This window comes from Cervus canadensis, chromosome 17 (genome assembly GCF_019320065.1).
Source record: "Cervus canadensis isolate Bull #8, Minnesota chromosome 17, ASM1932006v1, whole genome shotgun sequence".
Lineage (NCBI taxonomy): Eukaryota > Metazoa > Chordata > Mammalia > Artiodactyla > Cervidae > Cervus > Cervus canadensis.
Genome location: NC_057402.1, coordinates 51767488 through 51795321, shown reverse-complemented (window position 1 = coordinate 51795321; position 27834 = coordinate 51767488). Strand labels below are relative to the sequence as shown.

The following is a 27834-nucleotide window of genomic DNA, read 5'->3' as shown; positions in this document are numbered from 1 at the left end:
GAAGCCCCTTTACCATATTCCTCTGTGTACATTTTCCCTGTGCTGTGCTCAGTAGTGTCCGACTCTTTCGTGACCCCGTGGACTGTAGCCCACCAGGCTCCTCTGTTCATGGGATTCTCAGGCAAGAATCCTGGAGTGGGCTGCCATTTCCTCCTCCTACTCCCGACCCCAGGATGGAACTCGTATCGTCTGCATATCTTGCACTGGCAGGCTGACTCCTTACCACTAGTGCCGCCTGGGAAGCCCCACGTTTACCCCGGCTCTGGGTGTATATATATTTTATTTCTTGTTCACCATGCCTGGCTTGTGTTTTGGTAATAAACTGCTGCAAATCTGGCAGAATGAAGCAAGGCAGACATGAGAACCTGCAATGCACGGAGCACTAGGAGATGCTTTGGGTAAGTTGTGTTCGATTCTCACAAACCCCTGCCAGCCCATCATAAGTCTACTTATCTATAAGATGAGGCCCAGAGAAGTAAAGGAACATGTCCAAAGTCAAATAGCCTTTAGGTGATAGGATTCCAACACGAGCCTGTCCAACTCCAAAGCCCAAAATGTTATTGCTATTAAATAATAAAAAGTAACAAGATCTATTTATGATCATCGAATGAAATTGATCCTCATTTAAGAGCATTTTAGTGTATTTTTCCACCAAGAGGAATACAAAGTGGGTATAGCGGACATATTTAACATCCTACTGAAGTGCTAATAGAATACATAACTGTGACAGAATTGCTGAATCAGGAAATGAAGGCTTGTGCCCGACCGGGACTAGGGATCTCAGAGATCTCCAAGGTTCCCTGGGGTTTTGCAGACTTGGTTCGATACCAGCAGAATTCATCTTACCTACATGGTTTCCTGTGCGAGTTTTCTTGAAAAAGAAAAAGGAAAATCCTGCTGCTTTTCCTCCACTTTAAGCCTCCGCCCTAGCCCACTAGAACACAGCCGCAACATCCCTGACAACTCACCAATCATCTTGAGCCTTCCAACTCTGTCCATGAGCAGGGCAGAAATGATGTTCCCCGGCAAGACAGACAGACTGCCAAGGAAGCTGACGAGGTAAGTCAGGAAGTCGTTGTCCTGCTCTAAGTCCATGTGGCAGCCCTCCTTCTGCTCCAGAAAGGTAACGTTGATAAAATGACAGTTGATGAACTTATGTTGATAGAGGTCTGCGGAGAGACAGAAACATGTGGTTCATGTGAAACAGGGGGGAAGATTTGGGGCAGAGGCAGGGATTGGAGTTATGCCCCTTCCTTGGGCAGGCAGCACCACCCCTGGCAATCAGACAAAGTCAAGGTAACACGTGGCAATGACAAAACTAGACAGCATATTTAAAAGCAGAGACATCACTTTGCGGACGAAGGTCTGTATAGTCAAAGCTATGGTTTTTCCAGTAGTCATGTTTGGATGTGAGAGTTGGACCATAAGGAAGGCTAGGAGCTGAAGAATTGATGTTTCCAAATTGTGGTGCTGGAGAAGACTCTTGAGAGTCCCTTGGACAGCAAGGAAATAAAACCAGTTGATCCTAAAGGAAATCAATCCTGAATATTCATTGGAAGGACTGATGCTGAAGCTGAAGCTCCAATAATTTGACCATCTGATGTGGAGAGCCGACTCACTGGAAAAGATCCTGATCCTGGGAAAGACTGAAGGCAGGAGGAGAAGGGGGCAACAGAGGAGGAGATGGTTGGATGGCATCACCGACTTAATGGACATGAATTTGAGCAAACTCGGGGAGATAGTGAAGTACAGGGAAGCCTGGCGTGCTGCAGTTCATGGGATTGCAGAGTCAGACATGACTTAGCAACTGAACAACAACAATAATAACATGGGGCAAGGTACTGATGTAGCAAGAAATCTTTAAAAATGTAACAGCTTGTTTAAGTTTCTCTAAGCAAGGGGAAATGAAATGAACATTCATTGAGGGACATGTAAGTAGAACATCTTTCAAGTCAGTTAACAGCCTTGTTTGTATCAACAATATGACATTGAAGGCCACCCTGCCTGGGGTACTCCTTCAAGGATTCCCAGCTTATATGAGGCAAATGACCAGAGAATTGGGTCCAGATTGAGCCAGTCACTCCAAAACCCTTGCAGAAACCTGAGCATGCTTCAAAATAACCACTGGCTCAGTGGCTGACCCTCTTTAACCTCCCTGAGCTTCTGCCTATAAAGTTAGAGGAAACATCTAATGATATCCACTGCTTCCCAGCTCTGACACTTCATGACTACAAGTGTTTGCAAAATCCCAATCTCCCCAAGTGGCACAGTGGTAAAGAATCCACTGGCCAATACAGGAGATGCAGGAGACCTGAGTTCAACCCCTGAGTCACGAAAGGCCCTGGAGGAGGGCATGTATTCCTGTCTGGGAAATCCCATGGACAAGAGGAGCCTGGCAGACTATAGTACATGGGGTCCAAAGAGTCGGACCGGACTGAGCTCTCACTCACCTACCATGTTAAGAGGGTGCATATCTATAGCATATTAAGTTTAAAAAAACAAATGTCACAACAGTATGAGCTATATAATCAATTTACTTTTAAACAAACATGTATGTTACCTATGTGAATAAACATAAAGAGTTTGCAAGGACACTGTTACACAGCAGCTCCCTCTGGAAAAAGAGGAAACACTATCAGAAATCAGGTGCCAGATGGAAACGAAGTTTTATTTCAACTCTGTGTCCTTCCTAATGTTTGAATTTCTGCAATAATCATAAATAAGTTTTATAACTTTTTCAAATGTTAGGAAGAGTAGTAAGGACAGACCCTACTAAATGAATTGATACGTTGACCATGTCTATATACACATGTATAAGTGTGAACATACAGACTTGATTGCACCTGTGTATATATAATGTGTGCCGGTATATAGTGAATATATGTTCATGAACTATGTGTAGTGTGTATGAACATCTGTGTCATACTGTGGTGTGTGAGAACATATATATAGTGTGTGTGTGCATGCTAAGTTGCTTCAGTCTTATCCAACTCTTTGCAACCCTATGGACTGTAGCCCTCCAGGTTCGTCTGTCCAAAGGGATTCTCCAGGAAAGATTACTGGAGTGGGTTGCCACACCCTCCTCCAGGGATCTTCCTGACCCGGGGACTGAACCTGTGGCTCTTATGTCTCCTGCATTGGCAGGAGGGTTTTTTACCACTAGCACCACCTGGGAAGGCCATACATATATACACACACACACACACACACATATATATATATACACACACACACATATATATATATACACACACACATATATATATACACACACACACACACATATATATATACACACACATATATATACATAGTTCATACATACGAAGTATACAGACACACAAAAAGTTACTTGGGCTTAAGTGTTACTAAATTCTATGAATATATATATTCATAGAATTATATACATATATATATAACCTTAATGAAATAGCAGGTTTTATCTTGGAAACTCCTAAAATATTTTACATAAATAAAATGTACTTGCTGACATTGAGAAAAAGGGAAAGAGAGCAAGCAAAGAGGCATCACTGAAACCTGAAAGAAGAAAATAAAAGATACTCCAAAGACGAAACGTACAAAACTCACCAATATTTTTTTAAGTTCAGGCTAAAAATAAGTTAGGAAGATAAGTTCCATGATGGACTATTTAAAGACCAAGGGATATTTAGAGACGAGACATTGAATTGTTTGAGATTGACATCATGAAGGGGAAAAAGATGTTCTTGCATTAAACTATGCCATGGTGCCAACGCCAGGGAGGAAGCATTGATCCGGACACAATGCAAGTATTTCAGAGGAAGCCTCACAGACTTCACAGCTTAACAATTAAGGGATGGAGCCAAGCTTCCCCCACTTGCTATCTGTGGCCTTAATGTAAGTTGCTTAAGCCTCTGTTTCCTTAGTTGTAAGACGCGGATGTTGGTACATTTCTTACTTGAGATAGTATCGGTGAAGCCCCTGGTAAAGCTCAGTTAGTTTCCTTGTAACCCAGCTCCACTTGGTATTAATTCATCATGAAAGCAGTAAAAATAATGAGGAGTGAGAGAGAGGTGAAATTTTGTGATTTTTTTTTAATCATGGAAATCTGAAATGGTGTAATTTTAAAATATTCTTATCTTATTTCATGCATGAAGCTTGAAAAGATGCAGTCTTTCCTTTTCATGTATTATCATGAGAATTTTATAAGTTTCAAATTATGCTAGGTCTTCAAGAATGCACTCCAGGCATAAAATGTAACCCTCTTGGAATGCTATTTTTTTTTTTAATCTGGGTCATAATTTGTTCCTACCAAAGACCCTGAGCATATAGCATCAGTCTTGTTGAGATCAGAACACTTGCCCAGTGCTTCTATTTCTATTTTACATGTGATCAAACTGAGATACAGACAAAGTAAATGATTTGGCACGGCAACTTCTTTGTGCCCTGCCTGGGGCAAGAACCCAAGACTCAGCACACACATTGTAAAGCTTATGGCTGAGCAGCTGGACGATTTCTAAACAGCAAGTCCACCCTGTTCATGCTCTTACCTGTGTTATAAAAGATGGTCGATTCAATGGTGCAGTTTTTGAAATAGGTATCAGTCGATGTAACATCCTCAAAATAGCACTCGTCAAATAACGTGTCCTCAAAGAGTACATGTTTAAAGTACATCTTTGTGAACCTATGGGGAAAAAATCAGCACCCAAATGATTCATCCAGGAAAAAAGAAAAAAAGAGAGAGACTTGAGACTCAAACAGAAAACAGAAAGGCAGAAGAAGGAGAAGTGCAAACTAAAAGGTTCTAACACGTTATTTTCAACCCAAACTAGTTCCCCTTTCTTCACTGTGTGTTTATAAACAGAGAGGGCCCTCAGGTCCTCGGGACCTGACGTTTAGTCCAGGTACACACGGGGTTCTAGGCATCAATCTATGATTCCCAAATGCAGATTCATGGACCTTCTGCATCAGAATCATGGAAAGATGAAACAGCGTGACATGAAAATATTCATAACATCTCAGTTTAGGAGCTTTAAATACAGGAATATCCTTTAGCTGGTCTTGGAAGGTTTGAAGGCAATAGATGTGTGAGGGCCTCAGAATTTTTGTTTTTAAAATTGAACCAACAAAAATGTGGGGGAATATAGGCACTGTCATCCACACTGTTGAACATAATTGGTGCAGGCTCTTTGAAGACCAGCTTTGCCAAATTTAAAATGTACTATCCCTTTGACCTAGGAATACCACCTCAAAAAGTTTATAAAACACATACTTGCTCATGCATTCAAAGAGACACATTCACTGATCTTCACTGCAACATTGCTGATAGCAGCAATGCCTTACTAGAAAGACAGATGGATAGATAGATAGACGATAGATAATAGATAGGGGACAGGTAAACAATAGGAGTGACAGATAATAGATGATAGAAAGGTAGATAGGTAATAGAGAGAATGGATAGACAGATAGGTACCACACACAGCCATCTACCTAATTACTATAATGGCTATAGGGGCTCTGTTGCTCAGCTGCATCCAACTCTTTGCGACCCCATGGACTGTAACCCCCCAGGTGGTAGAGTGGTAAAGAAACCACCTGCCAACGCAGGAGATGCACGAGACGCAGGTTCAATCCCTAGGTCAGGAAGATCCCCTGGAGAAGGAAGCGGGATCCCATTCCGGTATTCTTGCCTGGGAAATCCCATGGACAGAGGAGCCTGATGGGTTACAGTCCACGGGGTCGGAAAGAGTCAGACACAACTGAGCATCTGAGCACCTATAGCCATTATGATAATCAGGCAGATCTGTATGCCTTCATCTGGAACCATGTTTAAGATATATTGTTAACTGAAAAAAAGAAACTCAGTGACATTTATAGCGTGTGACTTTCCTTCGTGTGAGAAAGGATAAGGCACATACGCCTTCGCGTGCACGGCACACACCTGGAGTGACAGACACACACAGGAGTGTGTAGCCCGGGGCAGGGGCGCTGGGGGCTGAAAGCGAAGTGTCAGTCACTCAGCCGTATCTGGCTCTTTGTGACCCCACGGGCTGTAGCCCACCAATATATACACTTGGTATATATTACTTTTTCACTTAAAACCGAAACAGCCAATAAGAGGTAAAAGCGCTGGATGACTATGAGGCACAGCCCACATCTGGAGCTGTTGCACGTCTTCAGCTCCGACATAAACTTAAAAGGAAAGAGCAGCAGGACATTTAAAAACATATACTCACATACATGGACATCAGCCTCTGCTGGTTATATTTCCCAAGCTCGGTTAAAGTATTAAGTGAGAAACCTTTGTCTGTGTCTTCATTTGTCAGGAATTTCAACCCCATTCATTCGTCTGTCTATTCATTCATTGATTCAGTCTCAAGCAAAAGTTTTCCCGAGCGTGGCATTAGGTGCTATGCGTACAGACAGCAAAGCCACGGTCCCTGCCCTCAAGTCTGATGGGAAAAAGAAACCAAGCCAACAGACAAATACAGTTCAGTGGGGACCCAGGGACAGAGGTAGCACAGGGCAGTGAGGATCGCCGTTGCTCTTCAGGGCCGCCAGATCATTCACTCCGCGAGCACATACGACGGCCAGTGCCCCTTACTCTTCATTCTCAACTATGTTCTGCTGAGAACCCTAACCTAGAACCACATCTTATTAGCTTTGACAAAAAGACCTCTCATGCAATAGGAAGGCATGGGCCAGTGCCTCTCAAGGAGAAGTCCCCAGAACACTTGCATCAGAATAAAATAGGGTTGGACAAACTGCGAGAGTAGCATTGGCATATATACTCTGCCCTGTGGGGGCTCAGATGGTAAAGAATCCGCCTGCAATGCAGGAGACCTGGGTTCGATCCCTGGGTCAGGAAGATCCCCTGGAGAAGGAAATGGCAACCCACCCCAGTATTCTTGCCTGGAGAATCCCATGGACAGAGGAGCCTGGCGGGCTACAGTCCATGTGGTTGCAAAGAGTCGGACACGACTGAGCAACTAATGCTTTCACTTTTCATGTGTAAAGCAGATGGCTGGCAGGAAGCTGCCATAAAGCCAGGAGCTCAGCTGATGCTCTGTGATGTCGCTGAGGGGTGGGATGTGGGGGGCGGGAGGGAGGCTCAGGAGGCAGGGGGTTTATGTATACACAAGGCTACACAGCAGAAACCACACAACATTTAAAGCAATTATACTCCAGTTTTTAAAAATGAAAATAAACTGACGTAACTTGGGTACAAAAAAAAAAAAAAAAGAATAAAATGGGAGGTTATTACGAAAGATAGGAGTTCTCTTCATTCCAACCTGCACCTCTTGAACTATAATCTCCAGAGGAAGATGCCAGATTATTATACTTTAGGAAATGTGAGAGTCCCTGATCAAGAAAGCCAAATTGTTTTCAACAGTTTCTCCTAGGGTTAAATTTAAATCGGCCTCCAAAAGCTACCGCTGGACTCTTCCTATTTCTATGGAAAACCTGATCACTAAGGCTTTTGTTACAGGAAGATGGCTCTGATGTCAAAATTAATGTAATTTGTATGCTGACTGTGTTTACTCAGGAAAGCTATTCCTGGAGCCTGTCTCAGGTCTTTGCGCTTCTTAATATATCCTTCTCTTTAATACAGTAATGGGGTGGTGATGTGGCCTCTGGTGATATTTTAATGTTCTGCCAAAGGTGGGTGAGAAAGAAGGGCCGTAAATCATAGCAGGTCTGACACTGGCAGACCTTAAAATGTATCTCCAAGTGAGTTATAAAAAGCCAAAGTTATAAAGGGAGAGATAAAAGGAGAAAACGCCAAGGTATATTTTATGAGTCTTTTATATAAATCATCTCCTCTGATCTCTAATTTATATACTGAACTGGTCCAAGATGCTTCACTCAGGAGGCCTCAAAGGCTGAAAGAAAAGTTGACAGAAGTATCTCATGAAACCCTTCCTTTAAGGAAACAGAAGCCATGGGTGATCCAGAGGCTGTGATGGAATTATTATTTCAAACCCTTTATTTCAGTTACCCTCAAGCGCAGTGCTTCATCCGCCAGGTGATCTAAACTACGCCAAAAGTCACATCTACGCAGTCACCAGGATTTAGACTTGAATGGGATCACGCTCAAGAAACTCAAAACTAAAGAGGGAAACAAGAAAACTGACCATTAAAATCTGGTGTGATAACGATTAAGATCAGACATACGTAGGACTTCCCTGGTGGTACAGTGAATAAGAGTCCGCCGGCCAACACAGGGGACACGGGTTCAATCCCTGGTCCGGGAAGATCCCACCTGCCATGGAGCAACCGAGCCCTCAGGCTACTAGTGAGCCCGTGTGCCTGCAGGCTGTGCTCCACACAAGCGAGGCCGCCGCGGTCAGAAGTCCACGCACACACTGAAGCGTAGCCCCCACTCAACGCAACTGGAGAAAGTGATGAAGACTCAGCACGACCAGATATAAATTGTTTTTAAAAAAGATTAGAGACAAGCTACAAGATCACTGCAAACGGGCACTTATGATACAGTCGGGTACAGCATGATATTGGCTTTTCCTTAAGGATAAATAAAAGCTATCCAAGCCAAGATGCAGAGCAAGTGAATTCCAGGCAAAGGGAATAGCATCTGCTAAGGCACAGAGGCAGGATATATAATATGTACCCTTTAACTGACTTTTTGTTAAGTGTAAAATTCTCTTTCATGTCATTTATATCACCTTTCAGAGAGAAAATAAACAAAGGGTCTATTTTCCCAAAGCTCACACACACAGACCGTCCTACAACAAGCCTTCCACATACAGTGAAATAAAAGAGAAACTTCTTCAGGAAAGAACTGGAACTCTAGTTTCTCACACATTATCTCATATCAGGTCCTAATCTGAGATGAAGCAAAGAAGGAATGAGAAAACTATTCACTTCAGGGGACTTCCTTGGCAGGCTAAGACTTCGCCTTCCAAGGCAGGGGGTGTGGGTTCGATCCCTGGTCGGGGAGCTAAGGTCTCACATGCCTCACGGCCAAAAAACCAAAACATAAAACAGAAACAATATTGTAACAAACTAATAAAGATGATCCACATTCAAAAAAATCTTTAAGGAAAAAAAGAAAATCACTTCAGAAAATACATGCTTGGGCTCATTTTACTTAAAGAATGAAGGAAACAGAGGGTCTTTTGTTTATAACTTCTATGCAACTTCTTAAATTCTCTGTATAACTCTATATAACTCCTTAAATTCTCCACACATGGGCATCAGGCTTTTACTTCACCTCTGACACCACCTTCCAAAAAATGAAGAATGGAGTTCAACTTTTAGGACTGTCATCAAAAGATTTCAGGCTAGTCTCTTCTCCTCTGCAGGCTTGCAGATTTTAAAAAATCTTTAAAATAACATTATTGAGGAGATGACTTTTTCCAGCTCTAGTATACGGTTGTATAAATGAGAAGTATCTTTACTGTAAGTAGCCTGGGAAAGAAAGGAGTAGTGTTAGGAGACGGCCATCAAATGGTCGAAATCTATTTCATGGAGAAGCAGACATAGATGATGGGAAATACTGGTCTGTGTCTACCAGAATCTCTAAGGACACGTCCTTGTGCCTCGGGGAATTTGCCAGTAAATCCAACGTACTCTCTCCATCTTCTCTTACACTTACCGCCACCTAAGTGCTGAAATCACCATATTGCATCCTGTCTCTCTTTACACAGATCTAGAACATTTTTAAAAAGAGGGTATAACTGAAAAGGAGCAGGATGCTATGGTCCTTGCCTCCCATGTCCTCAGCGTGCCTTTTGTCTGTGGAAAAACTTTAGACAAAGAATATGAGAAGTGAATTCAATCAGAGAAGTGAAAACATGCAGAAACAAAGGAAAATAGTCAAAGGAGACCAAATAATCATAGTTTAGCCATTAAGCATAGTCAGGGCCCTTAGCTCCTTCTCAAGGACTATTCACAATATTCTGAGCCACGTCCCGTGAGCTGTCTTATAGACTCTGAAACCCCACTGGGTGGAGAGATTGACTACACGATGACCAGACTGTGGCCGTGATGTGAGCTGTCACGATTCTCAGAATCAGCCTCAAAGAAACGGAAACAAACCCACCCTGGAACTGAAGATGAACCGCACTTAAAACAACCAAGATGACGCTGGTCAGACCACTGCTGACCAATTTTAAGGTGACTGTCAGCTGACTGTACTGTTTCTGCAGGTAGCCCCCTCCCTCAATCTGTAAAAGCTCTTGCCTCTGATTGCCAGCGGGGGGAGCTTGGCCTTTGGACAGATGTCCACCTCCTCCCCTCACCCCTACACTGAGTTGCCAGCATCCAAAAGAGGCAGCATCCTTTCCGCCGACCTGGCCTCTGTATTGGCTTTTGAGCAGAGAGCAACCAGACCCCACTTTCGGTTACATAACCTTGATGTGTGTGTGTCTGTTAGCCGCTCAGATGTGTCCCACTCTTTGCGACCCCGTGGATTGTAGCCCACCACGCTCATCTGTCCATGGAATTCTCCAGACAAGAATACTGGAGTGGGTAGCCATTCCCTACTCCAGGGGATCTTCCAGACCCAGGGGTCAAACCCACATCTCTTTCATCTCCTGTATTGGCAGGCAGATTCTTTATGATCAGTGCCAACTGGATTTTAGCAAATGCATCCATCGCTGCGGTACCATGCAGACTATTTTCACTGTGCTCTGCTTACTTATCCATACTTCTCTCCCCCCTAGCCTCTGGCAACCACTGATTTGCATGGTTTTGCCTTTTTCGGAATGACATGTAGTTGAAATCATAAGGATGCAGCCTTTTTAGAGAGGTTTCTTTCACTTAGGAACATGCATTTAGATTTCTCAATGTCTTTTTATGACTTGAAACCTTACTTCTTTGGCACTAAATAATATTCCAGGGCCAGTATGTACCACAGTTGATTTATCCATTCACCTACTCAAGGACATCTTGGATCATTGCTAGATAATAGGGTAGTTCTGACAGATGCTATATGAGACATCTCTGTGGCCTCCTCTCAATTTCACTGTGAACCTAAACAGCTCTGAAAATAGTCTTAACAAAATAATAAGTTGAAACCCAATCTGAAATATTGGCACAATTTTTTGTAGAAAATAAAAGTAAAGGACATGTGTGTTGCCTCCACATTTTGACAGTTATGAATAAAATGGCTATAAACATCTAAACAACACAAAAAAGAATATTAGTAAATCAAATTTGTTGATGTATTGCCATTTAAAAAAATCACATGGAATGATTAAGATATATCCCAAGAATTAAGTACAGTTGAATATCCAGAAAAATATTACTTTAATCTATCATATTAATAGGTCCAAGGAGAAAGTCAAATGATTGTCATAATAGATGCAGGAAAACATGTGACAGATTCAATATGCTTTCATGATAAAAACTCTCAGCATACTTAAAAGAGAATTTCCTTAACTTTATAAAGAAGACCAATCAAAAACATATAGCAAGTATCATACTTGAAAGTAAGACACCCAAATTATTCCCACCGAAGTCAGGATACCCATAGCTCTGACATTATAATCAACACAATACTGTACATCAACTACACCTCAATTAAAAATATTTAAAATAAAAGAAGTAAATGGCCTAAAAATAACAAAAAGAAACCCTAATTGCAAAATTTATAGTATGAAAATTATATAGTCACATCTATAACAAAGCGTGATATTTACCTAAAATTTAAAGCACTCAAAAGAAGGCTGTATAGTGTCTGCAGATACATAAATATACGGGAAAGTATAAAAACACACATGCATGTAAAACACCAAATCTATGACCGTGGTGATCATTACTCCTTGGGAGGAAGAAAAACAACATCAAAAAGAGCAACCGAGTGAGTGATGTTTAATTTATATTAAAACCTGAAGTCAGTGTGAAAGTCGCTCAGTCGTGTCTAACTCTTTGTGACCCCATGAACTATATAGTACATGGAATTCTCCAGACCAGAATGCAGGAGTAGGTAGCCTTTCCCTTCTCCAGGGGATCTTTCCCACCCAGGGATCGAACCCAGGTCTCCCGCGCTGCAGGTGGACTCTTTACCAGCTGAGCCACAACGGAAGTGTAGCATAGTTTATGATTTTACAAAGCTAGGTGCTCTGAATAGGGTTGTTGTGTTATTCTCGATTCTTTGTATATTTGATATATTTTATGATGTAATAAAAAAGAATAGGAGACAAAACAATTGCTATTGGCAGATGACAGGGCTATTAGAACTAATAAAAGAGCTCAGATCAAACATCCCCAGATCAACAGGATTTCTGTTGATCTGCAATAATAATCTGGGTAAAGGTCTGATGGAAGAACAGCAACCCCATTTTTAGCAGCTAATTAGTTGTAAAATGGGCTTCCCACGTGCTTCAGTGCGTAAGAATCTACCTGCAGTGCAGGAGATGCAGGTTTGATTCCTGGATAGGGAAGATCCCCTGGAGGAGGACATGGCAACCCACTCCAGGATCTTTGCCTGGGGAATCCCACGGACAGAGAAGCCTGGAGGGCTACAGTCCGTGGGGTCGCAAAAAGTCGGACACTGCCTGAAGCAATGGACTACGCACGCAGGCACAGCTGTAAGACATTCAGGAAGAAGCTCTACAGAACTACACAGAACCTAGATTAAATTACTAAACTATGCTGAGGTATTCTAGTGTTGGGCTTCCCTGGTGGCTCTGTGGCAAAGAAGACATGGGTTCGATCCCTGGGTCAGGAAGATACCTTGGAGAAGGAAATGGCAACACACCCCAGTATTCCTGTGTGGGAAATGCCATGGACAGAGGAGCCTGGCAGGCTACAGTCCATGGGGTCGCAAAAGAGTCAGACACAACTTAGCAACTAAACAACAACAACAATTTCAGCAACCCTGAGGCATGATGGACATTCTATCTCAATATTATGGCTTTTTGACGTGCAATCAGAGGCTTACACAGGTCAGAGAGTGTTCTGCTAGTCACCGACCTATCAAGGCTTGGAACCTAGAGCCCCAAGTCTTGGCTACTTCCTCAGAGCTGAAGCCAGAGGTACGTTTAACACATTTCCCACCCTTGGCAGCTTCACGGGGCATTATTGCCCTGAAACACACCCACTGTAGATGAAGAAAATGTTTACTAATGCCCCACTAAAAAGAGCTTTTAACTGTGTGTGTAGCATGTGTGACATGCGTGTGTAGCATGTCACTGTGATGCGTGAAATCAACCTTCTGTCTTCTAGATTGACTTTCTTTCTCTTTGCTCTCCCTGCTAAAAGTAATCTTCCCCCATGTGTGGTAGTTAATAAAGTAAATAATTTTACCTAGATTTTAAATCAGCAAAGTGTGGATAAAGTCAAAAGGGGACTACTGGTAAGAGTGCAGACAATGCTAACGAAAGTGAAGAATTTAACTTGTAAAGAGGCTCACGATTCCCACAGGTGAGGTGTTTTCTAGTTTGTGACCAGCAGATGGCAGCATAATTCAAGAAAAACAAACAAACCCATGTTCAATTCCTTAGTTTCAAAGGTTTCTAATCTTTTTTGAATTGTGGTGCTAGAGAAGACTCTTGGGAGTCCCTTGGACAGCAAGGAAATCAAACCAGTCAATCCCTAAGGAAATCAATCCTGAATATTCATTGGAAGGACATGCTGAAACTGAAGCTCCAATACCTTGGCCACCTGATGCAAAGAGCCAACTCACTGGAAAAGACCCTGATGCTGGGAAAGATTGAAGGCAGAAGAAGAAGGGAATGGCAAAGGATGAGATGGTTAGATGACATCACCGACTCAATGGACATGAGTTTGAACAAACTCCGAGAGACAGTGAAGGACAGGAAAGCCTGGTGTGCTGCAGTTCACAGTTCACGGGGTCACAAAGAGTCAGATACGACTTAGTGACTGAACAACAACACATGAGATTATCTACTAAATAACCAGCCTTCTTATCATTGTCATCACCATCACTGTTATAGTAACACCACAATAGAGTGTCACTGAACAAAGGCAACTTCACAGATGAAGTCTTTTAGTGAATTCATCTCTGCACGGAATAACATCATATCACAGGGATATCTAGCCATCTATAACATCCCTTACTTTTTAACACTTAAAAGCATTCTAATAAAGAAGGCAACATTTCTTCTTCGTCTTTTTTTTGGCAGCAGGGGTGGGGGAGACAGCTGTACTAGGTCTTCCTGAAAAACACAGGCTTTTTTTTTTTTCCTCTAGTGCTCAAATGCCTCAGGGCATGTAGGATCTTACTTCCTGGAGCAGGGATCAAACCTGATCATCACCAATGTAGGGATCATCCCCTGCATTGGAAGGGGGATTCTTAACCGCTGGATCGCCAGGGAAGTCCCAAGAAGGGCAACATCTCTTCCTTGGCAATGCCAATGCAAGATCTCTGGGTTTATATTGAACAGCCCTGACAGTAAGAAATCCTGGGGGGGTTACAATCCACCACCAACCACCAGCCTTGGAACTGCCATCCTTGCAGTGGCCACTCTCAGCAGATTCCAGTGACCCAAGTGTCCCCAGTGAGGGCATGTGCACACATGGGCATGTAAACGTGGAGATGTTTGTGACTGAGCCTTGGCATTTTAAAACATCATCTGAAAATCTGAATTCCATGTCTACTGATAGTCACTCCTAACTTTCCTTCCTCAAAGGCCTTATATTTATAGAAATAACATTCTTCTTTTCATGTCACACTTTCTTTCTCATCCTAAATAACAGAGAACATTTGCTAAAGTCTGGCCAGTAACATATGGACTAGACGGCCCAAGGCCCCCTTCTTGGACTTCATCCAGACTTCTTTCCCACAGTAGCGAAGAGTCAGTGGGCAGTGTCTATCACTGACACTGAACTACCTGGCTGTGGGGTTTCCGGTGTAGCCCTCCCCTGACCCAGTGAACTTGCTAAGGATAATTCAAGACGGCAAATGGCAGAGATGAAAACGCTCAGCTTAGTGGATCACGTGGCTTGGAGGGAACAGTGCGCTGTCCTGACCCATTGGGGCCATTGGAGACAACCTCAAGCAGGCATTCTTAAAGCCCAGCGGTCTGGACTATCCATCTCAGTGTTCCAGGAGTAGAGAGAGCAAGAGTCAAACAGACAAGAAGAGGTCTGTCTGCGAGTGCGCTGTCACATCCAACTCTTTGCGACCCTATGGACTATGTAGCCTGCCAGGTTCCTCTGTCCATGGGATTCTCCAGGCAAGAATACTGGAGTGGGCTGCCATTTCCTTCACCAGGAGATCTTCCTGACCCAGGGATTGAGCCCATCTCTCCTGTGTCTCCTGCATTGCAGATGGATTCTTTACCACTGAGCCACCAGGGAAGTCCTGAAGAGGATACGGGCAGGACTTTTCTAACACTGCACTAATTTTTCCCTCAAAGGACAGCAACACTTTTGGTGGCAATGGGCCATGCCAATAGACACTTGGAGGTAGAATTTTCCTGACCCAGGGATCAAACCCACATCTCATGCATCCCAGGAGGATTCTTTACCCATTGAGCTTTCGGGGAAGCTAATAATAGGTGAAAGAATATCATAAAATAGTGTCATATTAGCCTCTGGATTTGCTTTTGAAGAAGCATCCAGAATCAAAGAAAAAGCTCAAGAGTCAGGCTGTGAGTTGGTGCCGGACCTCTGGGCCCTCCCTCCCGGCAGGCATCATTGAGGGGCTCTCTGTGCATCACCAATAAAGGTGTGAGGTTTCAGGAAAGATCGTCTGGTTGACCCTCCTTGATCAATCAACCCTAGCCAGGATGATGGAGGACCGCACGGTATAGACAGGGCCACCAGGGGGCACTGTAGAGTCTCTGGCTGCTGAGGCAGTGTGATATTCTACCAGTCTCAAGAATTCTTGTCTTGCCAACGCCTCCCTCAGCAAGACAGTACCCACACACAGTCCTCTTGATCTAAGGAAAGCTCATGGTCCCGCACTTACTTGTCATTCACAAGTTTCCCGTGCTGGTGAATCTGATTTTCCATCGTGAAGTTGATTGTGACACCGTACACGTGCTCGTTGTGAAACACCTTCATTTTGGACTTGTATGCTTCATCTTGAAAATACCGGATCATGTCAGGGAACCAAACTGTCAGCCCATAGTAGCTGTAATAGAGAAGACAGAATATTGGAGCAGCAACACCATCAGAGTCTGCCTTCCTGATATGACGCAAATCAAGCCCATTTTAAATGAGTCAGTGTGGTTCATTAGAAAATATAACTCATATAAATAGATCTAATGGAAAAAAATCACAACCATCTCCAAAGATGCCAAAAAGGCACTTGATGAAAAAACAACATGCATTCTTGATTAAAATACCAATAGATTAAAAATTCATGCATACTTCCTTAGCATGTAAAAATATATATAGTGCTGGTGGTTTAGTTGCTAAGTCATGTCTGACTCTTGCAACCCCATGGACTGTAGCCCACCAGGCTCCTCTGTCCATGGGATTACCCAGGCAAGAATACCAAGTGGGTTGCCTTGCCCTCCTCCAGGAGATCTTCCTGACCCAGGGATTGAGCTCAGCTCTCTGGTACTTCAGGCAAGTTCTTTACTGACTGAGCCACCAGGGAAGCCCAAAGTATATATAAATATATCTCAACTCAAAAGAAAGGATCTTTCAATGGGGAAAACACTGTAGTCACTCCCACTAACATAAGAAATAAGACCAGGATACCCATATCATCACTACTATTTAATACTATGTTGTAGTGTTAGCTAACTCAGTTAACTAAGTTAGTCTTAGCTAACTCTGCTACACAAGAAAAAGAACATAGGAATATGAAGGTACAAAGCAAGCAATAAAACTGTATTTACAGATGATATTTTATACCTAAAATCTCAAGATGACAACTCAAAAAAAAAGGCCATGAAGCATATAAAAAGGATGCTCCATCCCACCCATAACCCAAAAAGTGAAAATTAAAACCACACTGTGTTATCATTCTCGCCCACCAGACTCAAAACCTTGAAGTTTGCAAAAACTCTGCTGGTGAGGCTGCAGGTAAACAGGTGCTCTTATGCATTGTTGGGAAGAGGACAGCATTTTGCAATACTATCTCGAGGAGAATTGGTCAGCGCCTACAATGACTGATGGATTTATCTCCTTTTGACTCCATAATTCCATTTCTAGGAAGCTATTCCACTGATTAACTTGTCCAACACAAGGGAGCCCACAAAGAGTGACTCATTATGGTGCTGTTTGCAATAACAAATGTCTGAAAACTTCCCAACAATCTGGCAACAGGGTCCTGGTTGAATAAAGTGTAGAGTTGTAGTGTGGAGAGCTATGCATACATTCTATGCCACTGTAAAAAAGAATGTAAGTCTCTATCTAGCAGTATGAGAGAGCTCCAGAATATATTGTTGAATGCAAAAAGGAAATGCAAAACTGCTTTCTTGCAGTTCCTTCTCATAATAAAACAATAAAGAAATTTGTAAATATACATATATTTGCTTAAGTTTGCAAAATGAAATACTAGCATGATAAATAGGAAAATAAAAGATAATTACAGAGAGGAGGCAGAAGGGAGTAAGTAGAGGGGGAAGGAAGGGAGACCAGATCTCTCTGAGGTTCCAACATTGGAAAGTCATTACCTACTTGACAAAATTAAATCAGACATAAGGAAATATCTTAAAACTTTCAGTGAATTGGATCCAAGGGTCTACCATTTTAGCTTCTGAAATGTTCTATGTTCTCGTCTAGCTTAGATGGGACAAGTGGAAGTGAGTAGTCTGCTTCTACCTTTACCTGTTTGGTAAAGAGACTGTTTGGGTCTCCATCAATATCTATTGGAAGACACTTGGTTAGATATTGGAAAAAGCAGGTCTTCCCACATTCCTCCCATAATCCAAGAGGTCATTAAAGCCAATTGAATTTCCTGGGTTGAGGGGACTGTGTCTTTGGCCGTGGGCGGTGGTGAACAAAATAACTTCATAGATGAAAGTTTAAAATCTCATCAAAAGATTTTAGTTGATAATAGCAATTTACTGAGCACTCACTGATGTGCCAGAAACAATTGCAAGCACTTTATACAGACAATGGAACAGCCTTTTAACACTATAAATGGTCCCCAAAACTGGCACAGAAAGAAGGGTCATGTTATCCGGAGGCGAATAAAATGACTAGGGTGAGAGACTACTATTTCAGAGAGGAGCCAGCTAATCATCAATCACGTTATATTTCATTTACTTCATTGCTGTGGATATTATTGCAAAGGTGCTCTGTTTTCTCCATTTAATATTCACAAGGACACTGACAGTTCTTGACCCAGCATTCATTCCCTGCTTCTTCCTTGGGAACAGGAAGTTGATTCTGTTTGGATGTCAATGCTCAGGAAAGCTAACGGTATCATCAGCTGAGAGGCAAATCCTGATTAGTCTGAAGTCATTGGGAAATCACATCCCATTCACCAGTGGCTAGTCTGACCCTAAAGCATGTGACACACATTTGGCTAATACAATGTGGGGTGGGGAGAGTCTGCTGGTGGCTTCTGAGAGAGGTTTGAAGTGCAAGTGTTAGTCGCTCAGCCATGTCCAACTCTTTATGAACCCATGGACTGTAGCCCGCCAAGCTACTCTCTCCATGGGATTCTCCAGGCAAGAATACTGGAGTGGGTTGCCATTTCCTTCTCCAGGGGATCTTCCCGACCTGGGGATCGAACCCCAGGTCTCTTGCATTGCAGGCAAATTCTTTACCATCTGAGCCATCAGGGAAGATGAGAAAGGTTTCCTTGATGCTAAAAAGTGGAGCTCAGGGACTTCCCTGGTGGCTAACACTCCACATCCTCCCAAGGCAGGGGTCCAGGTCAGGTAACTAGATCCCATACACCATAACTAAGACTTTGCAAGCTGCACTAAAAAAAAAAAAAAAATCCCCCATGCAGCAACTAAAGATTCTGCATGCTATAATTAAGACCAAAGATCCCACATGCAGTAACCAAGTAAAAAAAATTATTTTTAAAAAATCAATCTCAGAGAAAGGCAGCCTCTTCCTCACTGGGACACTTTTCCATGTCTGAGAATGCCGAGAGCAATTGCAGGCATCTTGCTAGCAGATGAGAACTAGCCTGAGGCTGAATCCCCACCTGGAGGCTACCTCTCCATAGAATTCTTGTTACAAAGGATCAGAAATTTCCTCGTTGTAGAAGCCACTAGTGTGGGTTGCCTGTCATAGCCAAAAACATCCAATCTGACACAGACTCTACATGAGTTAGAATCAACGGTAACCCTCAACGAACAGATGAGGCATGGGAAGCATAAGAAAATTAATGAACTTTTTGTTCAGTTGCTAAGTTGGGTCTGACTCTTTGCAGTCCCATGGACTGCAGCACACCAGGCTCCCCTGTCCTTCACTATCTCCCAAAGTTTGCTCAAACTCATGTCCATTAAGTTGGTAATGCCATCCAACCATCTCATCCTCTGTTGCCCATCTGGTCCTCCCGCCTTCAATCCTTCCCAGCATCAGGGTCTTTTCCAGTGAGTCAGCTCTTCACATCAGGTGGCCAAAGTATTGGAGCTTCAGCTTCAGCATCTGTCCTTCTCATGAAGGGTTGATTTCCTTTAGGATTGACTGGTTTGATTTCCTTGCTGTCCAAGGGACTCTCAAGAATCCTCTCCAGCACTACACTGTCTATGTTTGTCATAGCTTTTTATTAATTAATGAACTTAAGGAAGACAGAACTTACCTTAAAGCCATGGTAAACCAGACCACAGCCAGAATCAGCGTGTTCATCCTGTAGGGCCCCATCACACAGTATAGAGCATTTTCCCAGACCTATAACCGACAGCAGAGATGGGTGGTTAAAGGCAGAAACATGTGACTTGGAAGAGACCCTTTTTAAGATTCTCTATTAAATTGCCTAGGAACCCACGGACAGAACACACAGCAATTGTCTTCCAGAGGCAGCAATTCTGCTCAAGGAACAAGAAACCCTCTTCTGTTCTTATTAGTTGGTGTCATAGTCTAACAGTCCTGTAGCATCCACGAACAAAACGATGCATGTGACCAAAAGCGCAGTGAGTGGGGATGTCAAGGTGCTGAGTAGCCTTGAGCTCTTCTCCCCACCAGTGGGAATGGATGCTGTTTCAAACACTGAACCACCCTGCACCAAGAAGGTTATCCAGGCTCAGTAGACTCTGGCCATTGACTGCCTGAGTGTTTGACAGTTGGTTTGTCTCATAGGACCACTTCTCTGGAGAAATGGCCTTGACCTTCATAAAGACTTTCTCAGAGATCACCAACAAACCTTAAAGGGGTCCTTTCTTTCACTCACTTCCTTCTTTCTATGGTTTATTCAAAGAGAAAGTGCCACTGGAGTGGCATATCAGCAAGAATTTTCACCTGATCTAGGATGAGAGTCCCAGAACTGTGGGACAAAAATTGGTCCTGAAATGTCTCCCCAATATGGATTGAATTTCGGACCAAGAGAAGGAACTGATAAGTGGAATACTGCCTGTCATATTGGTAAACAAAGGATGTCACAGTTATCAGTGACCGCAGCCATCACCAGAAGCTGAGCCTGTGAGCCCGGAGGGAACTCAGAAGGGAAGAGAATACCTGCCTTTTAGCAGCCACCAGACTGCAGCCACTCCCCATGGTGAGCCCTGAGGAAACTCAGAATGTGAAAACACAGGACGGACATTGGCCCCAGAAAGCTGAGGTGCATATAAAAGGAATAATTTCAGTGAGCCCAGACTTTTGCACCTTCCCAGGCATGGAAAAACACTAAGTTCTTTAACTTGACATATCTAGTTTTCTTTCATTAACAATAAACTTTTGATGGTCAGACTACCTGCCCTTTGTTGCAAAACTCCTATATATCTGGCTTCCCCCATCCTCGCCTCCTTGGCTAGCTCTCTCAGAGTTACTTGAGCTGCTACTTCCTGGGCTTGAAGTCCTAAAAATTCCCACTGAATAAAAAATAACTCTCAAACCAAAAAAAGAAGAAGGTGCTAGAAAGAAAGGTGCTTTCTCGGACTAGACATTGTATCTCCATTCAAAATCTCTGCCTTTGGAAAGAAGAGCAAAGAAAAGAAACTAAGGATTAAACACTTCATGGTTCAGGGCTCACAGGAGTTAGAGGTTGGTGTGGGATAGGACCCAAATGTTCCTTCCTGCCCATCACAGTGTCTTGGGTGGACGGGCATGTTCAAAACCTCTATTCCTCATCCACTGTCGTTACAGATCACCATAGAGCTGCCCTCTCACCCACCCCAGGGTCTCCAAACATACCTGCTTGAAAGTGGTCTTGAATCTGACTAACCAGCGCTGGTACCAAGTTCCTGTTGAACTCTGGATCTCAATGAATTCATCCATTTGCTTGGGAGTTTTAATGTTGGAAACCTGTGAAGCAAAGATGGGCTAGAGAATCTTAAACTTACTTTGACTTCTCAATTTTTAGTTGTATGTAACTGACTTTATTAACTTCCTCAGGGCTAGAGGAGCTTTTGGTGACCCCCTCGTTCAGTAACTCTTAACCAAAATTGTACATATCATCTCTTAACGATCTTTCTCAGGTAGATATGTCTCACTGCAGACAAATGATTCAGTTTTTTCACTCAATTATGGCTTTGGCAAATACATTGAGGAACTGTTTATATCTTAGTTGCCCATAATAGAGTTGACTCCACCTTAAAATTCACAAGTCTATCCTTAATGGGTATTAACATCAGAGAAGTCTAGAGCCTATGTAGACAACAGTGTGTGTATGTATGTGTGTGTGTGTTAGGAGAGAAAGCTTGCTCTGGAAGACTTTTTAAATTATTTTATTTTGGGCTGTGCTGGGTCTTGTGCTGCACGGGCTTTCTCTGGTTGTGGCGAGTCGGGGCTACTCTCTAGTTGCGGTCTGTGGGCTTCTCATTGTGGTGGCTTTTATTGTTGTGGAGCACAGACTCTAGGGTGCAAGGCTTCAGTAGTTGCAGCTCCTGGGCTCCAAAGCACAGGCTTAATAGTTGTGGCACATGGGCTTAGTTGCTCCACAATATGTGGGATCTTCTTGGATCAGGGATCAAACCCATGTCTCCTGCATTAGCAGGTGGATTCTTTACCACTGAGCCACCAGGGAAACCCATGTAAGACATTTTTTTAACACAGCAGAATAAGTCCTCCTTCTGCACAGTAAAAGAAATCACCAACAAAATGAAAAGACAACCTACTGAATGGAAGAAAATATTTGCAAATCATAAATTTGATAAGGGACTAATATTCAAAATATATAAAGAACCCATGCAACTCAACAGCAAAAAAAAAAAAAAGCAAACAATCCAGTTAAAAAATGGACAGAGGATCTGAATAGACCATTTTCCAAAGAAGACATACAGAGAGCCAATAGGCAGGTGAAAAAATGCTCACCATCACCATCACAAATCATCAGGGAAATGCAAATTAAAACCACACTTAGATAACACCTCACACCTGCTAAAATAGCTATCACCAAAAAGACAAAAAATAACACATGTCAATTAAGATGTGGGGAAAAGGAAATCCTTCTGCATTGTCGGTGGGGATGTAAACTGCTAAGGCTACCAAGGGAAACAGTATGGAGGTTCCCCCCAAAATTAAAAATAGAACTACCATATGATCTATGAATTCCACTTCTGGATATTTATCTGAAGGAAATGAAAACACTAAATCAAAAAGATATCTGTTCTCCCATCTTCAATGCAGTTACTATAACAGTGAAGATATGGAGACAACCCAAGTGGCCACTGATAACTGAAAGGATAAAGAAGATGTCACACACACACACACACTCACACACATATACACACACACACACATGCATGCACACACATACACATACATACACATACACATACACACACACACACTGGAATACTAACCAACCATAAAAAATAAAATCTTGCCATTTGCAACAACATGGATGGACCTTAAGGACCTTATGGTAAGTGAAATAAATCAGATGGAGAAAGACAAGTACCTCATGATCCCACTTATATTTGGAGAATCAACCAAACAAAACAAAAACAGAAAACCAAGCTCATAGATACAGAGAACAGATTGGTCGTTTCCAGGGGGGAGGGGAGTGGGAGGGGTGGATAAAACAAGAGAAAGGGGTGGAAAGGTACAAACTTTCAGCTACAAAATAAGTCCTGGGATGTTATGTTGCATGGTGAAAATAGTTCAGTTCAGTTCAGTTGCTCAGTCATGTCCAACTCTTTGCAACCCCATGGACTGCAGCATGCCAAGCCTCCCTGTCCAACACTAACTCCTGGAGGTGACTGAAATTCATGTCCATCGAGTCAGTAATGCCATCCAACCATCTCATCCTCTGTCATCCCCTCTCCTTCCACCTTCAATCTTTCCCATCATCAGGGTCTTTTCAAATGAGTCAGCTCTTCGCATCAGGTGGCCAAAGTATTGGAGTTTCAGCTTCAGCATCAGTCCTTCCAATGAATATTCAGGACTGATTTCCTTTAGGATGGACTGGTTTGATAATAGTTAATAATACTCTATTCATTACTTGAAAGTTGCTAAGAAAGTAAATCTTGAGTCCTCAGCACAAGAAAAAAAATTTTGTAACTGTGTGGTGACAGATGGTAGCTAGACTTAGCATGGTGATCATTTTGCAATGTATACAAATATCGAATCATTATACAGAACACCTGAAACTAATACAATGTTACATGCCAATTATACCTCAATTTAAAAAAAAGGGGGGGGAGGACTTCTCTGGTGGCTCAGACGGTAAAGCGTCTGCCTGCAATGTGGGAGACCTGGGTTCAATCCCTGGGTTGGGAAGATCTCCTGGAGAAGGAAATGGCAACCCACTCCAGTACTCTTGCCTGGAAAATCCCATGGACAGAGGAGCCTGGTAGGCTACAGTCCATGGGGTCCCAAAGAGTCGGACACAACTGAGCAATTTCACTTAACTTTTTAAAAAAAGAGAAATTAGGTCTCCCTTGCTATCCCTGGTTTTCCTGGTGGAAATCAAAGAGATAGGGAGTGGGAATAAGGCTGTGTGTAACAGGGAAGAACAGAATCTGACTTCATGTTGGATATGTTTCTTTAACCTTTGCCTTCTGTGCCTTTGTTACTAAAAGGATGCTCTCTACAGCTATAAGCTTTCCCTGCCCGGGCAACTCTGCCCCTCTGCATGCATATACTAAGTTGCTTCAGTCATGTCCGACTCTTTCTGACCCTATGGACTGTAGCTGACCAGGCTCCTCTGTCCACGGGATTCTCCAGACAAGAATACTGGAATGGTTACCATTTCCTTCTCCAGGGGATCTTCACAACCCAGGGATCGAAACTTCATCTCTTTCGCCTCCTGCACTGGAAGCAGATTCTTTACCACTAGAGCCCGCTGGGAAGCTCACACCTTTACCTGACTTTAAGCTAAAGTGTCTTTGATCAGCTCACAGGGAAATACCCCGACCCGACCCTGCCCACCTGTGAATGGCTGCAGGAAAGAAGAAATTAACACATCCCCTCCCCGAGGCTGGCCAAGCCAGGAGATATTTTGCAAGATTTATGGCCTTTTTACTTTACTTCCTCATGTCCTCCCTGTCTCTGTTCCATAAAAGAAACTAGCATCCAGGCCCCAATAAGATGGTAGTCCACCATCTTCTTGGACACCCAACTTTACAAATAAAGTCTCTCTTCCTTGCCTCAGCACCTCATCTCCTGATTTATTGGCCTGTCATGTGGTGAGCAGACCAAGCTTGGACTCAGCAACACAAGAACCCTGGAAAGTGTCCATTTGTCCAATGTCAGCAGGTAGCTCCAAGGAGCAATCTTGACTCATTAAGGCAGTGATTTTCAGTTTAATCAATGTTTAAGACAACCACTTAATTCTATAACTAACGATCACGTTAAGGTGATTTCTGACCACACAGACTCTTAGCCAAGTTATCAACGTCTGTGCTCGCAGACCAAATCAGAAGAAAATGGAAGAGCCTACTCAAAAAATTCAAAAATAGTTTCTAGCACCTCCTCCAACAAATCTTTCTTCTAGGGAGAAAAGGCTTTAGTCATAAGAGTGTTTCCAATTCTTTCTTCAACCAAGGGACTGAGGATGTAAAGAGACAAAGGAAGAGAGAAGTGAGGTTGAATATTCACACAGGAAAATACAGTTGCTGAAATAGAAACAAGTGGTTCTTTAATTCCCCAGCACCAAGCCCAGGATGGCGCGTCTTTGTTTTTCTAAAGCTTGAACACAGTGGTTCTGAAACTCTTGACTGGGCTGGATACCCCTTTGAGAACCTAGTAGAAGCATAGGTGCTCTTCCTAAAATTGCAAGTATATAAGCACACCAGAGCCTCCTGAGCTGGCCCTGCCATTCCCGGGTGTGTGGCCTTTGCAATTGCTCTACTGCCTAGGTCCAGACAGGGACACAGGAAAGGGAACCCCACTGGCCCACATCATGGGACTCTTGGCTGGAGCTGATCTTCCTGTTATTAGATAACCCAGGGAGACCAAGAACACAGCTGAAGCCAAAAGAGGCTGAGTGGAAGTGTTGAAAAAGTGTCAGTTGCTCGGTCATGTCTGACTCTTTGCGACCCCATGGTCTGTACCCCACTAGACTCCTCTATCCATGGAATTCTCCAGGCAAGACTACTTAAGTGGGTTGCCATTCCCTTCTCCAGGGGATCTTCCCCACGCAGGGATTGAACCCAGGTCTCCTGCATTGCAGGTGGATTCTTTACCATCTGAGCCACCAGGGGAATGTTGACCCCAAATCAGGAAATACGTTATGATTCACACGCAATGGGACTTCCCTGGCAGTCTGGTAGTTAATGCTTCATGCTTCTACTGCAGTGGGCTCTGTCGGATTCCATCCCTGGTGGAGGAACTAAGATCCCACATGCCTTGTGGTACAGTCAAAAAAATGCAAATTTTGTTTTTGCTTTCCTCTTGGGGAAAAAATAACACCCTATTCCCTAGGGATCTGGGAGTGGGTGTGTTGACAGCTGCAAGCACAATTACTCTAATTTACAATTAACTAGGATGCTTGGCTTTGCTTTGGTCTAAACTATAATATGATCTGTGTTCGCCCCAACCCTGCAGAACAGCAGTTCTCAAGGGAATATTTTAACACCTCCCCTTTGCAAAGGTGTCCTAAGGACACCTGCCAGGGGGCATTATGGAAGCTTGTGAGGCAGCAAACAGGGCTGGTGAAGCCAGGGCCCTGTAGGGGAGGAAAGAGTTCTCCTCTGCCGTCCTAGACTCCCTGACTCGGTCTGGAAGCTAAACTGGCAAAGACAGATTTAACAGGAGTAGGGACTTCCCTGGTGGTCCAGTGGCTAAGACTCTGTGCTCACAGTGCAGGGGGCCTGGGTTTGATCCCCAGTCGTGGATCTAGATTCCTCAACTGAAAGATTCCCAGTGCTGCAACTGAGACAACACAGCTGAGAAAGATTAACAGAAGTAAAGCACCCACATTTTACTAAAGTTTTACATATCTGTGGGAGCCTTCACAAGAGAATGAAGTCCCAAAGAAGTGACCATGCAGGAAGCTTTTATACTCTGTGTGTGTGTGTGTGTGTGTGTGTGTGTGTGTTATTTGCTCAGTCACGTCCAACTCTTTGTGACCCTATGGACTATAAGCCACTAGGCTCCTCTGTCCATGGGATTCTCCAGGCAGGAATACTGGAGCGGGTTACCATGCCCTTCTCCAGCGGATCTTCCCGACTCAGGGATGGAACCCCGGTCTCCTGCATTGCAGGCAGATTCTCTATTATCTGAGCCCCCAGGGAAGCCTTAGAAACAGTAAATTTGTGAAGAACAGACAAAACAAAGGGATTTGGGTGAATAACGGTGAAGAAGTAATTAGGATGATAAGGGTTTGTTTATATAGCCTTCTTGGTCTGAAGAACAACAGCCATAGCTCTTGAGAACAACGTCGTCTTTCCTCCTGGTTCAGGGAAGGCATCCTTCACGTGGGAGATTTATGGCCTGTTTCAGGGAAGAAGGGGGAGCAAGGGGAGGTCAGAGTAACCTTTCTGCTTCTGCTGTTCTCTCCATCTCCTTCAGCTTACGAGATACACTACATCGAGGTGCCATAATTTGGGGCTGTTATATCCTGAACCCCATCAGCTCAAAGGCAGAGTGAGGAGGGCCACGCCCGGGCTCCCCATGAGCACTGAGTCCAGCCTGCCCGACGCTCTTCCTCCAGGCCCCTGAGTACATTCACTGTGAGACATCCACAGAGGGCAGCACGCAGGAGCAGAGCAGGGGTCCCCATCCAGTGGGGCCGAGTATTCACTTCCCACTCCAGCCACAGCCCAGCCATCTGAAGTTAGTAACTCTTTCCAGTCCTTTGTTTTTTTCCCTTTTTCCCCTGCCCCATCCAGTCATCTGCTTCTACATCATTAATATGATCATCAAGTCAGCATGATCCCATGTAGGACCCTGTGGGGCTCCTGGGCATAAGGCCTTTCTGTGTCCCCCATTTCTTTAATTATAGGAAACAGCATTCATTCAGCCTCCATGACCTTCCCTGAGTTCCAATGGGCAGTTCCAAGCAGTCATTCATTAGGGAAGGGATGAGAGATCGGGGAGAAACAATAGTGCAGCCTTGGAGCAAGGTCCTGTTTCCACATCAATGGATACACATAATATCTTCGAGCTGTTTTACAGATCCTGAAATCCCCTCCTGGTGAGAGAAGTTAACTATTAATGATGATGTGCTGCTCACAAGCACGTAGACCCCAGACTAGTTGGACCTGAAGGTTGATGATGCTGACTCCCACTTAACTCACCACCAACCCATCAGAAGAACGTCCATGAGCTGATCACACCCTCTTTGAGCAATTACTATGAAACTTCTCACTATCTTCCCCAAGTTTGGACACACATTTCTGAGGGCATTAGTGTGCTGTGGCCCCCCTTTCCTGACAAAGCAATAAAGCTACTCATTTCTACTTC

At 43.5% G+C, this 27834-nt stretch overlaps 1 protein-coding gene across 4 annotated transcripts in view; it reads right to left on the bottom strand.

Moving 5' to 3' along the window:
• The window catches only part of SV2B (synaptic vesicle glycoprotein 2B), a 243136-nt gene that overhangs the window by 14279 nt on the left and 201023 nt on the right, over nt 1–27834 (bottom strand). For all 4 annotated transcript variants that reach the window (XM_043434488.1, XM_043434485.1, XM_043434486.1 and 1 more), the window contains 5 exons: nt 21178–21288; nt 19631–19719; nt 15881–16045; nt 4530–4663; nt 969–1169 (listed from right to left, as the gene is read on the bottom strand). In XM_043434488.1, the coding sequence (XP_043290423.1) occupies nt 969–1169; nt 4530–4663; nt 15881–16045; nt 19631–19719; nt 21178–21288 (700 nt within the window). The remainder of the gene's footprint in view (nt 1–968; nt 1170–4529; nt 4664–15880; nt 16046–19630; nt 19720–21177; nt 21289–27834) is intronic.